General features: G+C 41.3%; 1 protein-coding gene and 1 long non-coding RNA gene across 5 annotated transcripts in view; one reads left to right on the forward strand and one right to left on the reverse strand.

Moving 5' to 3' along the window:
• Window positions 1–3,734, reverse strand: LOC116253044 (pentatricopeptide repeat-containing protein At1g09820-like). Its single transcript, XM_031627771.2, is given in 3 exon segments — window positions 1–788; window positions 919–2,067; window positions 2,070–3,734. Coding segments are annotated over 2 exon segments (1,920 nt in total). The 5' UTR covers window positions 3,409–3,734; the 3' UTR covers window positions 1–788; window positions 919–1,486.
• The window catches only part of LOC116253045 (uncharacterized), a 25,336-nt gene continuing 13,800 nt past the window's right edge, over window positions 3,713–15,248 (forward strand). For 2 of the 4 annotated variants that reach the window (XR_004172374.1, XR_004172376.1), the window contains exons 1-3: window positions 3,713–3,840; window positions 13,975–14,119; window positions 14,616–14,680. This is a non-coding gene — a long non-coding RNA (uncharacterized LOC116253045). The remainder of the gene's footprint in view (window positions 3,841–13,974; window positions 14,120–14,615; window positions 14,681–15,248) is intronic. The other 2 variants (XR_004172377.1, XR_007573292.1) reach the window with 1 other exon arrangement.

Below are 15,248 nucleotides of genomic sequence, written 5' to 3' on the forward strand. Positions count from 1 at the left end.
TTCACAAAGAAAACCATTCCAATTGCACAAATTCGAACTAATTTTCTGTTTTTGGACATCAAATCATGAATAAGATGTACAAGCAATCGGAATGCCAGCTACAAACAGAAGTTCCTCCCATTTCAAGGATGAATTTTCTTCCTAAACACAATCTCCACCACGTCCACTCCGATCAACGTGGCATTAGTTTGGTGACATTTGGAAGGGCAAGGCTTCCTACCGCGAAGCATAGTGAATGTTGATGGTTTAACATCTCTTCACGTCCACATCTTCCACCGCAAGAGCGGAAACAAGTCTTATGGTATAGGCGCAGAATGGACGATGATTTTGCTTAAACTCTTCTCAAAGTTTCGCTAGCAGGGGCTTGCAACTCGTATCTGGTGCTACATCTTTTGATGACTCAGAACCTGTGCTGAAAGTCGAAAGAGAGAGAGAGAGAGAGAGAGAAATAAAAGAGGGGAAAAGGGTTGAAACTACTCCTCGCGAAATCTGCTTCTCGTCGGTGCCCCTTTCCCTCTCCGTCTCTGTTCCTTCCTATCTGTGACCAAACGGACGCCCTTTTTCTGGCGATATGGAGGATCAGCAGTGCAAGAAAGGCAGCACTGGAAAATGGGATAGGATGTTCTTACTGACAAATTTCACCCGCTTGGCTCTTATAGACATCAGTGTGACATCGCAGATGAGAGAAAGCACTGCCTATTGAGAAGTTCATTAGAGCTAGTTTGAATGCACACTCTGGGACTTTAGCTCATACAAGTATATGATGCTGGATTTTCACCATTAGCATCCTGAAAAAGGGAAGACCAAAGCACGGTCAGAAAAAAACAGGGCCTGAAGGTAATCACGTTTGACACTTGCGAAGACTGCAAGTCTAATGAAGAAGGCATTCGACCAGTACTGAAGTAAATAAGTACATACGTTTATGTGCATACTACCGTGTGTAGGACATCAGCATCAAGGAAGGAGAAATTGAAATTGTCTTTCTCTTTGATCTTCAATGAAACACTAATGACATACAATTGCATTTTTTGTATGGAAAATGGCAATCGTACCGTGTGTAGGCAGAGTAATAACAAGGACATGAAACGTGCCCATCTTTAAGCTGGCAACGTGTACACTATCATCATAAGGGATTCCAACTAGAGCATAGGAATGCAACATAATCTGTTCACATTGCAGAAAGGATTCTAACACCATGAGTAGGAAAAAACGCATACCACCCTCTGACTTCACAAGCTCAGGGCTGTCATTATATACTCATGTTGCAGATAAATCACCATGTACCTCCCATCACGCGACCAACAATGCTTCCAATTGCTGACTTGAATAAAGCATGTTTATAGTTCATATTTTCACACACTGAAAAAATTGGAGAAAATCTTACCATTAGTCTCCTCCTTTTGATAGATATGCTTAGCTTGGCAGGCGTTGCCCTCTGGTCAGCAATAGCAGTCGAAGCCAACAATTCATGTCATGAACATCAATACTAGGAAACAGAACTGTATACATGACCATCAATATCTGGAATGAATCCTTTCTGCATCATGTCATCTTTGATGACATCATAAGTTACACGGTTTGGAACTAAACCCTTTTCAAGCATATCGTTCAGAAGCCTATTTGCATCTTCCAGATTTCCTTTCTTACAATGACCCTTAAGCAATAGATTATAGGTAACCACATTGGCATGCTTCCCTTCTTTCTCCATTCTTGCCCTCAAAATCAAGGCACCCTTCAGATTTCCTTCCTTACAGAACCCCTCAATTAAAGTATTGTACGTCACATGACTTGGCTTCAAACCCGCATCCAACATTTCGTCCAACAAAGTGACTCCTTTTCCAGATTGATTTCGCTCACACAAAGCTTTAATCAGTATATTGTAAGTCACAATGTCAGCTTTTATACCCTTTTCTACCATTTTATCTAATAGCTTACTAGCATCTTGCGTCCTGTTTGCTTTGCAGAATCCAGTGAGCAGAGAGTTGTACGTTGAAATATCAAGAGGCATGCCTCTTTCCAACATTAAATTATACATGGCGCAAGCATCCTTCATCTTACCCAATTTCCATATCCATCTATTAAGGTATTGTATGTCACAAGATTAGGCACTAGACAACTTTCCATGATGCAGTTCATACATTTTCTGGCCTCCAAAACCATTCCCTTCTTGCAGTAACCATTGATCAGAGAATTGTAGGTCACTATATTGGGCTCTATACCTTGATCCTTCATTTCTTCAAGCAAGTTAGCCGCTGCTGTAATTTCTCCTTCGTTGCAAAGCCCATTGATCAGCGAATTGTAAGTTACGACATTGGGCAACATCTTCTTCTTCTTCATCTCCACCAGCAACCGCAATGCCAAGAAACAATTCTCATCCTTGCAGTATCCCTCAATAAGAATGTTATATGTGACCACAGTTGGCAAAATCTTCTTGGATATCATCTCTTTCAGGATTGCCTCAGCTTTAAGCATCCTTCCCACTTTGCACATTTTGCAACAACCGTTCATAATCACATTATACGTGACGACCGAAGGCGAGCAGCCCCACGACTCCATATCCTTCACCAGGTCCATTGCCTTCTGCAACTTTCCAACCTTAACAAAAACGTGGATCACGATATTGAAAGTAATCTGGTTGGGATTAATTCTTCTGCTCATCATATCTTTGAAAACAATCTCTATATTCTGCGTGTCAGTCGTCTTCGCCAATGCATTCAAAATCGAATTGCAGGACAATACGGATAATCGAAATCCATAATAGCCTGACCTTCTAAATGCATCTAACGCCATGAAAAGCTTAGAACTTTTGACCAACTCGTACACCAACATATCGATGACAAGCCCAGTAAGATCTCTTCTCTCTCCACCGGAAACGATGATCTTATGAAGGACAGCTGCGCTTGAGTCCGAGTTTACGGGTTCTCCACCGACCATCAAGTGAATCGCTGCCCTAACTTTCCCATATTCCCTACATTCAGCCAAGCGGCGGAACATTGTACAATAAGAACCAAGATCAAAGACTGCCCCTTGTTCCCTCTGAACCCATTTGAAGTACCTAAACACTATTCCCAGATCGATCTTCTTCTCAAACAGAGAAGGCAAGAGCTTCTTCGGTTCAATTTCCCCAAATTCTCTCTTGAAGGTTGACCAATGTTGCTTGCTGACGAGCTCGCTAAACCTAGCTTTGAACTCATCGTCGTCCAGAGACGAATGGATCGAACTGATGGGAGAAACTTCAGCATTTACCGATGAATAAGAGCAGTAAAAAGCATCAAAATCAGGATAGAATCCACGACCACAGGAAGCAATAGCGATCACGACAAACAGGGGCATTGGTCGTATTGGCAAAACTATGGTTTTTGCTATTCGATCAAAGGCTTGCAGCCTGCGAAACGACGGAATCAGCATGAATAAACTATGGATGCAAGCAAATAATGGACGGCAATTTTCTCTGTAAACGGAAGAATGGCGAGCCCCAGGCTGCCGTCTCCTTGTCGGCGCTTGGTGAACCAAAGCTTCCCCAACCGGAACCCTACAAACTTACCAGTGGCTGCGGCTCTGGAGAGGGGAATTTATAAGCGGGCGGGTAAGTCGCGGTAATTTGTTATAACCGGATATAGTAACGCGTAAAACATTAGTAATAGTTGTAGGAGGGGCTCGATCTCGATTTAGCCGATAGTGTCCACTGCTCTTACCGCCCGTTCTAAAAGGATCGGAAGGCCCACATTGATATTCGACGTTATGGCAGGCTTTTCTTTCTTCTCTTCCCCCATTCTATTGCAGCCCCTCTCGCCCCCTTCGTCGTCTGTGGAGGCAATGGCTGCTGCTGTCGCATCACTGGTATGGGACCCTCTTTGTCACTCCCTCCCTCTCGCACTTCCTTACTGTCTCCGCTATTGACTATGAAAGGGAGGTTGCATCTTCTCCCTCTCGAAAACTTTATTACTCTAGTTCTTCCTGGATTTGCCGGAGCCTTATTTCAAGTTCCATCATCGTGCTTCATGGGTACATCTCTCACTTTTTTTATATGCCCTTCTTCTCTCCCTTTTTAAAGGCATATTTCTTCAGTAAATAGGGACGATTTGTCTAGTGCTTGAGTAGAGTGAGTGTTCTAGACAGGTACACAATGCAGATGTCTTGGTGTGGGGATGGCACTTCAAATGTCTTTGGGTTTTCTTAGTCTTGCATTTAATTATATTCATCTTACTTTTTTTATGCAATTGCCATGATTAGATTAATTTACATTGAATTATAGGTTGATTAAGAGCAAACTAGAAGAACCAGTTGTAAAACCAGTCCCTTTTTGCTGCCATCTCTTTGACGAGTTAAGGTGTCAGTACAGACAAACTATGGCTGCAGATATGCAGTGTGTTTGTTTTTTTTTTTTTTTTTTATTGTAAACATGCAGCAGTGACGATAACATAACAACAGAAAAATGGATTAATTAGCAAAATTTTCATTATATCAGCACCTCAGCTGCTTTTTCCTGCGCAGCTTATTGGTCCTTCGGCAAGCTCTCCTCCGTGAAGATCCCATTCCTGTCAGCACATCCATAGAAACTGCAATGTCTGGTTTTGTTTCAGTGTTTGTGAAATTTTAGTTTTATTTAAGAAATTGGTTTTCAATAGTTCTTTTTCATGTAGTAACACTGATAAATGTAGTTTAGAATGGGTACTTTTATTGGATTTTAGGAGTTGTGGGCAGAAGTCCAGAGAGAGTAGAAATTGAAGAGTTCTGTTTTCTAGTTCGTAAAAAAAGGAAGGTGTTTCGAAAGGGTCGTTTTGTGAAATTCAAGATATTCTCAATATGTTTAGGTATATTTTCATTATACTTTTATATCCTATAACTATGATATGCCCTTGTGTCTTATGTTGTATCTTCAAAACGCACAAAACCAGTGACAAAAAGAAAAATTGTTCATAAATTCCTTAAAATTAAATATTAAGTGTACCATTAGAGGTATATTTACATATTTAAACAGAAATGTAGGCTGATTTCATGAACTAAAAATTGAGCCTTTTGTGGTTTCCTTGTATAGGAGCTTATTTCTACCTTCCAAATTAAAAGTTCAATGTTTTCATGACTATTACTTATGGTCACAAATTTCATTTACGGTTATAAAACAGCAAGGTTTTTCTTAGGTATAATATAGCAAAGTCGAAAATCTTACGAAAATCTCAGTAAAGTTTTAAAAAAGTTAAAAAAATAAAAATAAAATGAGAAAATAAAAATCTGGTAATTAAAAATTGTAAAAAAAATGAAAAAATGTGAAACAACTAAAAGACTAAAAAATTACGAATAGTATGTTTTTCGCATTCCTTTCATTTTGTTTTTTTCTAAAACACGTTTTTTCTCTCTTTTTCAGCTGACATTTGTGACCCGGGTACGCCTGTTTTGGTCAAGTACCCGTGTCAGGTATGTGGGTACAACGACACAGGTACGGGTACGGTTGGGGTACCGTTGCATTTTAAACTTTTAAAATTATATTTTCAAACTTAATTTTTTCTCTAATTTTTTATTTTTCTCTTTTATATTTCTCTTTCAATAAGATTCTATATTTTCTTCTCATTTTTCTTTAATTTTGTGATTTTTTGTAGATTATAAGACTATTAATGTTTTTTTTTCATTTGATCATTTTTGAGAATTTAAAAATTTGCCGTACCCACGTACCCATAATTTTCAAAATTGCCGTACCTGAACCTGTATTGCCGTACCCATATTTGTAGTGTACCCGCATGCATGTGACATAGCAGCTTACTTGTTTTTATCATGCAATTCACAAGCATTTCAATGTGACATATCAGTTTCATCTTGTAGCTAATATATTTTTTAATGGAATTCATATTTCTTTCCAGATTCTTTTTGGTTTTATGGATTTAAAGAAGTTTACAATTTCTGTTTACCTATTATTAATTGATATGGGTTATGATGTACTTGCAGCATTGATTTGGACTACCATGATATATTCATGATAGCCTCTTAGGCTATCAAGGTCTGGCGGCAAGGAGGAGAGGGAGATGAGAGGTGGAGAGAGAGAGACTAGAGAGAATGATCCATCATAATGTCATTAGGGCTAAACACGCCCAATTAATAACTTATAGCCTAAACAAAGCGGGTACTTGCTAGGGTCCCGATCCAAACTAATAAAACGTACTAAACTCTAATAAATCCAACCATAATGAAGGCAATGCTGAAATACGACTAAAACAAAGCATTACATTACTCCCCCCCCCCCCCCCCTCTCTTCAAAAAAGCACCTTGTCCTCAAGGTGTGAATAAAAGAAATGAGGCATGATGTCTTCACTATCTTCCCATGTTGCTGGTGCATCTTGTAAGAAATTCAAGCACCAATATCTAAGTTCTGAAATCAGCATTCACGCAGGAATATAAAGATAGAAAGAGTTTACAAGAAGAAGATGAGGAGAAGAAGCCATAACCAAAATGGTTTGCACGGCCTTTATTTATAATCTCATTTTTAGAAATCTAAGAGTCTCCAATCGTAGAATTCTAGGAGATTTTACAAGCTACAAGGACATTAATTACATCATAGAATCGTAGGAGACTCTTCACATGTTATAAGGACATTAAATATCTTAACACATTTTACAAGGATGTGGAATCCTAAGAGACTCATCTTCAACGTGTTGGTGAAGGACTCACTTTCAACATGCTGGTGAAAGATTTATAGTTTAACACCCTCCCTCAAATTGTGCATGGTTTTGCAGTATGTATAACTTGCCTTTTAGAAACTAGAATCGTTGCTTCGTTAATCCTTTTGTAAATAAGTCTGAAACTTGTTCATCTGTACGAACATAAATAGGCTGAATCTCATTGTCTTCCCCCTTTTGTCTAACAAAGTGTTGATCAATCTCAATGTGCTTTGTTCGACCATGTTGTATAGGATTAAAGGCAATGTTAATAGCGCTTTGATTATCGCACATTAACATTGACATTTTAATCTTTTCTCCAATGTCTTCTAGCAAATGTCTAACCATTGTAACTTCAGCAGCACCCGCAGCCATGCATCTGTATTCAGCTTCAGTGCTGGATCTTGCTACTGCCTTTTGCTTTCGACAACTCCAAGACACAAGATTACGTCCAATGAAAATACAAAAACCAGAAATGGATTTCTTTGAATGGGATCTCCAGCCCAATCTGCATCTGTGAATGTCATAAGTTGATGTCCAACAGTTATATTTTCACTCTTACCATAAACTAAGCCATCTCCTGTTATCCCTTTAAGATATCTTAATATTCTTTTGACAACATTCATTGAGTATCTCTAGGTGCATGCATAAATTGAGATACTTGATTCACAACATATATAATATCTGGTCTAGTAAATGTAAGATATTGAAGTGCCCCAACAATACTTCGATATTGCATAGGATCTTCATATAACTCCCCATCCTGAGCACTTAGTCTTTGATTTAGAACACTAGGAGTTCCAACAAACTTACAATCAGACATACCTGACTTTTTTAGCAGATCCAACGTGTATTTCTGTTGTGTCAATATGAGGCGATTATTGTGCCTATCAATCTCCACTACTAGAAAGAATCATAAATCACCAAGCTCTTTCATTTTGAAGTTTTGTATCATCAAAACTTTAGCTTCTTCTATGTGTTTTTCTGAATTGCCTATGATAACAATATCATCAACGTATATAAGAAGTAAAGTAAATATGTTTTCCTTCCGATAAATGAAAAGAGAATGATCTAGAGGACACATCTGAAAACCACATTCTTGAAACTTACAAGAGAAACTGTCAAACCACGAGCGTGAGGCCTATTTAAGTCCATAAATAGATTTTTTTAGTTTACAAACCCATGCATGAGAGTCTCCTTTCGTATATCCTAGAAGTTGTTCCATATATACTTTCTCCCTCAAATTACCTTGAAGAAAAGCATTCTTCACGTCCATTTGATGTAGTCTCCATCCATATTCAACTGTCAATGATATAATCACGTGACTTGTTCCCATTTTGATCACAGGGCTGAATGTCTCATTATAATATTCTCCATATTGTTGTGCAAACCCTTTTGCTACTAACCTTGCTTTGTGTCTTTCTATGTTGCCGTCAGGTTTGTATTTGATTTTATATAACCATTTAGAGCCCACTATGTTCTTTGGGAAAAGGTATCAGCAAGGGTTTCCTATAATTCTTCTGTTGTACAGTCATCAGAAATTGAAAGTAACACTTGTTGAGATAGAGTAGACAAAATATACGCAACCAAACTTTGGTAACGTCTCATCCACACAACTTGTTCAGGGTTGTTGTCTTCATGAACAACAATAACTTCTCCGTCCTCATTTTTTATTTCTTGCAAAATGGATATTGGAGGAGCCTTTGTTGAACCATCGAGATGTCCAAAAAGGCCTTGACTTCTTATGAAAGGCATGATTTGCCTTTTCTAGATCAGATAATTCTCATGGTTGAGTTTTTTGGTAATAAGGCGAGGAAGAAAACTTGAGGACATGCCAGAGTGTGAAAGGTTTTCCATGACAGCAAAAGGAGAGTATACAGGTAGGAAATGTTAGGGAAAACAAAATGACACGATATAACAAGATATGTTCTTCGGTAAGCAAGAATGAGTCAAGAGAAAGAGTGAATATAGGATAGATAGAAATTGAGAAAAGAGTTTTAACTAGATCAGACCTATTTGAGCACTTCGTTAGATAGAAGTAACGTAACATGGCTCTGATACTATGTAAGAAATTCAAGCACCAATATCTGAGTTCTGAAATCAGCATTCACGCAGGAATATAGAGAGGGAAAGAGTGAACAAGAAGAAGATGAGGAGAAGAAGCCATAACCAAAATGGTTTGCACGACCTCTATTTATAATCCCATTTCCAGAATTCTAAGAGTCTCCAATCGTAGAATCTTAGGAGATTCACAAGCTACAAGGACATTACTTACATCATAGAATCCTAAGAGACTCTTCACATGTTACAAGGATATTAAATATCTTAACACATTTTACAAGGATGTGGAATCCTAAGAGACTCCTTTTCAACGTGTTGGTGAAGGACTCCTCTTCAACGTGTTGGTGAAGGATTTATAGTTTAACACATCTTCATTGGACAACCATTCAATCAGCCATTGGTGACACAATTTGCCATCTATCTTAACTTTCCTCATGCCGATGCGTCTCAGTGGTCAAAGACAGGCGGTTCTTCCAGGATGGGAGTAGATTGGATATCGTCGCCGGTGGGAATTGTGGTGCAGGGTTTCAATTTGGGGACGGTGGAAGACTGGATGTATTGAACTGCCGACTGGGAGAAGGAGCTCGTAAGCGAGTTTACCTATTCGGCGGCTGATCTTGTAGGGTCCCACATAATGAGAGAGTAACTTTTGCTTTCCGAGTCCCTTTAATTGCACCTTGCGCTGCGGTAGTCTTTTCAAGAATACCCAAGCACCCTTTTAATAGGTCACATCTCTATGGCAGCAATTGTATTGTAAGACCATGCAATTTTTGGCAGTCGCTAGATGTTCCTTGAGGTCCTTCAGAATAACGTCTCAACAATGTAATTGAGTGTCGACCATGTCATCGCGTGCAGTGCCCGGCAAATAGCGGTGAACTGTAGGAGGTGGTCGCCCATACATGGCCTCAAAAGGGGTAGTATTTGTAGATGTGCACCAGCCAGTGTTGTATGTCAATTCTGCCCAGGATAAATAAGTTGCCAACTCTTTGGGGTGCTGCCCTGCAAAGCATCGGAGGTATGTTTCTACACAACAATTTACTACCTTTGTTTGGCCATTCGTTTGTGGGTGGTAGGTTGTACTCATCTTCAGATTAGTGCCCTGCAAATGGAAGTACTCTCTCCAAAACGCACTAAGGAATATCAAGTCCCAATCATTGATAATGAGTCGAGGCATACCATGGAGCTTCCCTGCATGTTCTTGGAGTGCATGGGCGACAGTCTTGGCCAAGAAAGGATGACTCAAGGCAATGAAGTGTGCATATTAGGATAGTCGATCGACCACCACCAAAATTATCGACTTGCTGTGGGACCGGGGTAATCCTTCTATGAAGTCCATCAAAATATCTTCCCAAATTTGCTTGGGAATGGGTAATGGCTGCAGCAATCTGGCTGGTTTCTGTGTTTCATACTTATTATGCTGACAAGTGTCACACACCTTGATATAGTCATGAATATGTCGTTTAATACCTGACCAAAAGAAGGCGGTTCGCAGGCAGCGATGTGTTCCTTACACTCCTTCGTGACCAGTGTCTTTATAGTCATGGAAATGCGTGATCAAGACGCGTGGCAAATCAGTGTCTGTGGGTATATAAATGCGATCCCAAAAGTAGAGATAAGGAGGCCTCTATTCATAACCATACTTGCGCATTGGATCGTCTTGCATGGTGGTGCGAATGTGCTGAACCGAGGCTGCTGTGTTGTGTGCCTGAGCTATTTGGTCCCAAATTTGACACTGTATAGAAGTGGTGGCAAGGAACTGACTGGAGGATTCCCACGCACCCTGCCTGGAGAGCCCGTTTGCCATTAGGTTATCCCTCCCTCTTTGATATTTGAATTCAAAATCAAAGCCACTAAGTTTTAATACCCACTTCTGTACCTTAGGGAGCAGAGTCGACTGTTGCAGGCAATAGCGAAGGCTATGGTGATCTGTAAGTACTACAAAGTGTTGACCCAATAGGTAGTGTCTCCAATGCAGTACTACTAGAACAATAGCAATTAGTTCGCGAACATAAGCCAACTTGCTATGGAAGGCCGAGCCCATTGTGTGACTAAAAAATGTGAGTGGGTGCTAATTCTGACTCAAAACTGCCCAATGCCTAAGTCAGAGGCATCGGCTTCCACTTCAAAGGGGATACCAAAGTTGGGCATTGCCAGTACTAGTGCCGACATGACCACTTGTTTTAATGCCTCGAATGCCTTTTCCGCTTGAGGAGACCACTAGAAACCATTCTTCTTTGTCAACTCGATCAAGGGCGCACAACTATGGTTCCGAAATTAAACAAACTGCCTGTAGTACCCTGCTGGTCCCAAAAAACCATGAAGCTGCTTGACTGTGCGAGGTAAGGGCCACTCCCATAACACCAGTACCTTATCTGCCTTCATCCAAACACTGCCACGACTTATAACATGGCCCAAGTACGTGACATGAAATATGCTGAAGGTACATTTGGATAATTTGGCATTTAAGACGTGTTGCATCAAGAGAGACAAGACAGCGTGAAAATGCTTGAAATGTGTGTCCTCATATGCGCTAAACACCAAAATGTCATTAAAAAAGACAAGGACAAACCTGTGCAGATGCGGTCGGATCACGTCATTCATGAAATGTGGCTGGTGCATTGGTGAGCCCAAATGGCATCACAGAGAACTCATAATAGTCGTTGGGTGTGAAAAAGGCAGTCTTAGGCACATCTGCCTCTAGAACTCTAATATGAGGATAGCCAGTGCAGAGGTCGATCTTGGAAAAGAACGATGCTCCTTGTAAGTCATCAAGAAGATCCTCCACGTCGAATCTCCAAATATCATCTTTCTTTCGCACTAATAAGGCTGGTGAAGCAAAAGGGCTCCGACTAGCTTGGATGATGCCCTACTCTTGCATTTCTTGTACGAGCTGCGTGAGTACCTCCCATTGGAAGGGGTTGTAGCGATATGGCCATTGTTTGACGATGATTGCTCCAGCCTAAAGATCAATCCTATGGTCGCAGGAGTGCGAGGGTGGTAGCCCTCTAAGAACTAAAAACACGTTAGAGAATTCATTAAGAAGTGAGGATAGACATACTCTATCTATGGTTGGTGTGACATACGAACTCTCGGCTGCTTCTGGCTGACTCATGAGGAGCACCAAGCTCATAGATGCGCCTCTCAATATCTTGAAGTTAACCCCTTATGTAGCCGCGGTTCGTGAGCTGGCTGCTAGCGTAAGTCGACGGCCATCACTTTGGGTAAAATGCATTCGCATACCCACAAAATCCCACACCACTTCGCCAAGCCCTCACAACCAATGCATGCCTAGCACAAGGTCGGTGCCCGCCATGGACAATGTATATAGCTGCACGGGAAAACAATGACCTTGAATTTCCAGCTTTTCTTCATTGCAATGACGTTTACACTTCAGGGTGCTGCCATCTCCTACTACCACGTCAAACACTCGCTGCGTATCAATCATGCAACCCTGCACCCTTGCCGACTTCTCACAAATAAAGTTGTGAGTAGAGCCTGTATCGACCAGCACACTCACTGTTCGGCCCCTTAGCCGCCCTTCGACTCGCATCAACTGTGGTACCTTGTTACTGGCTAAAGCATGCAGAGAGATTTCAGGTGGCAGGCCACGGCCATGTGTATGGGCGACGTCTCCTCGAGTGTTTCGATGGTGTCTCCTTAGCACGGCTCTTCCTCTTCCTCCACCAAATACATGTGGAGGCGTTTGCATGAGTGCCCTTCAGCCCATGGTTGATCACAGTGAAAACATATCCCTTGGTGTTGCTTCTCCCGAATCTCGTCGCACAAAAGGCCGTAAAGGGTCCTTGCCAAGAGGTGGCTAGCTCACCAGCTTGCCTTGTTCGACCGGGAGGGCGGTAGGCAGTTGGAGGGCGCGTGTCATGTTAGGCAGATGATTTAAGCTCAGGAAATGACAATGCTTCTCCTCAGCCATGCGTGCTGCAGCAAAACACACGTGTAGGGTGGCAGGTCTTAACCCTTGTACCTCAATCCGCAACTCCTCCTTAAGGCTGCTCACGAATGTGCCAATAAGGGCCTCAACAGGCCACCCGCGAACCTTGTTGCTAAGTTCCTGAAAGTGCTCTTGGTAATCCACCACACTTCCTTTCTGCCGTATCTTAGAGAGCTCTGCATTGTAATCCACATAGATTGACGGTCGAAACCGTGTCGTCATGGCGGTTACCAGTTGCTGCCAATTGGGTCAGCCGTATTGCGAGAGTAACTATCGAAACCACCGGATGGCGGGTGCTTCAAAATTCATGGCAGCATGACTAACCTTCATTGTCTCTAGGATCCCTTGGCACTCAAAGAAATGTTCGGCCTTAAAGATTCAACTTGGCAGGTCATCTCCATTGAAGCGGGGAAAGTCCATCTTGATCGGCTTCCATCGGTTGAAGTCCCCCCTCCATACCAAAAAGTGGGGCGGCATCGAGGAAGGGCTGCCTCCAGTGGGCGCCGAATTCACATTGTCGGAAAAAACGCCGCCTGCAGTTGGTCCTACACCTGCATGGGTAGCGCCGAAGATGCCAAACCCTCCATTGATGGGCAGCTGTTGTGCGGGAGGAATGACTCCCATCACGCTGTCGTGTCAAAGGTTGGACGTATGGGCCTACGCCCGATGATGTGTCGTGAACCACACCAGGCATCCCGAGAAGAGACTTGCCGGTGGCTGGGAAGGCGGCTGCGACTGATGGGGCTGTAGTGGGTTTGGAAGGCGTCACGGAGGTTGGCGGTGACAGCTGCTTGGATGGCGCTCTGCAGGCATGCTTCAGAATCGGCGAGCGAGCGTTTGATTGTTTGGACGTGGCGATTAACTTTGATGATAGTTTTCTCCATCCAGGCACGGTGGGCTTCAATGGCTGCTAAAGCGACATTGTCATCCACGGCGGCAACGGAATCCGTCATGGTGGCTTTGATACCAGTTGATAGCCTCTTAGGCTATCAAGGTCTGGCGGCAAGGAGAAGAGAGAGAGAGAGAGAGACTAGAGAAAACGATCCATCATAATGTCATTAGGGCTAAACACATCCAATTAATAACTTATAGCCTAAACAAAGCCGGTCCTTGCTAGAGTCCTGATCCAAACTGATAAAACGTACTAAACTCTAACAAACCCACACATAATGAAGGCAATGCAGAAATAAGACTAAAACAAAGCATAACAATTCATATATTGGGAATAACGATTGCAATGTCTCAGAACTGTTGAAGAGTGTCCATTCCGTTTCTACAATGACTAAAAAATATGTTTGTTGTCTATATTGTTTCCAGGTGCCTTTAGAAGAGTATGTTGTGAGGTCCAGCCCTGGAGGGAGCAGCCGATCAGCCATATGATAGGGCTTCCCCACCTGTGTTAGGAAGCCTACACTCAACTTGGCATGCCAACTTCACTCACAAGTTTAGGTGATGATGTCCTGTAAGCTATCATTCATGACAGAATACATACGTGTTGAGCTATATTAGAAGGTTGAATTCATGAGCTGGATTTCCCAAACCCACTTCACCTTTAGTAGTAAACTGGGACCCCTTACCAATATATGTGAAAGCATGAAACCCTCTTGACCTGCTTCAATGTGAAGATCGAGATTGTAGAAGCCAATTTTTTTTAAGCTTTTCATACGGTTAGTCATTCTGGTGAAGCTAGTGGCCAATATTAATTCCAATTGCATCATGCGTTTGAATCAAAGCAAGAGTGGCTTTTTTCTGTTTTTTTTTGTGTAGCTATTTATAAAAAATACAAAAAGTCTGTAATGGCCAAGCCGATACATTAACTGTTTTCTAAAATGTTGCTTTTGGCTGATTATATTCACCGGTATATATGCAATGGTATTGTGGGCCTAAAATTTTAGCAGTAGTTTTTGTCACTGCTACAAGTAGTTCTTACCTCTCACGGAAGCCTTTCTTTTGTGCAGACCACTCCGTTTTTACAATCTGGCATATGCCACCCTCAATCACATACATATATTCAAGGAAGAAAGTAAGAAAATGATGCTATTGAATCTAATAGCTACACTGCCTTTGATTTTGGATCTTCAACAACACTAGTCTATCCAATGCTTACGGAAAAAGAACTAGGGGCATAGACATTCAAGATGTACAAATATCAAATACAACCTAAATGACTATATGATAATGTTTAGAAAGATAAAAGAAAGTAGATAAGCATAATTGATAGATCAAATAAACTTTCGTTAATGTTGGCCTCCCTCTTTGGTTTACTTGACACATAGTTATTCCCAACTGCTACGGCCAACATAGTCATTACTGCTATCTGAATTTTAGTTTTCTTTGATGTTTTCTTCAATACCTTGTTGCAGAAAAATGCCTTATTTGTAGCTGCACAAAACTAATATGTCTGCATAGGCCAATTACATGTAACTAAAGACAACTTAGACTGTCATAAGACTCTTTATAGTTTAGATTTTTGAGAATACAATAGTGGGAGATTTTCTGACATAAATAAGTCTGTGGTCAAAGATTGTTGGGCCAGTCAATCATATCCAGAAACTAACCCCAGCCATGGGGTAATTTACATAAGCTATGTT

This window comes from Nymphaea colorata, chromosome 4 (genome assembly GCF_008831285.2).
Source record: "Nymphaea colorata isolate Beijing-Zhang1983 chromosome 4, ASM883128v2, whole genome shotgun sequence".
Classification (NCBI taxonomy): domain Eukaryota; kingdom Viridiplantae; phylum Streptophyta; class Magnoliopsida; order Nymphaeales; family Nymphaeaceae; genus Nymphaea; species Nymphaea colorata.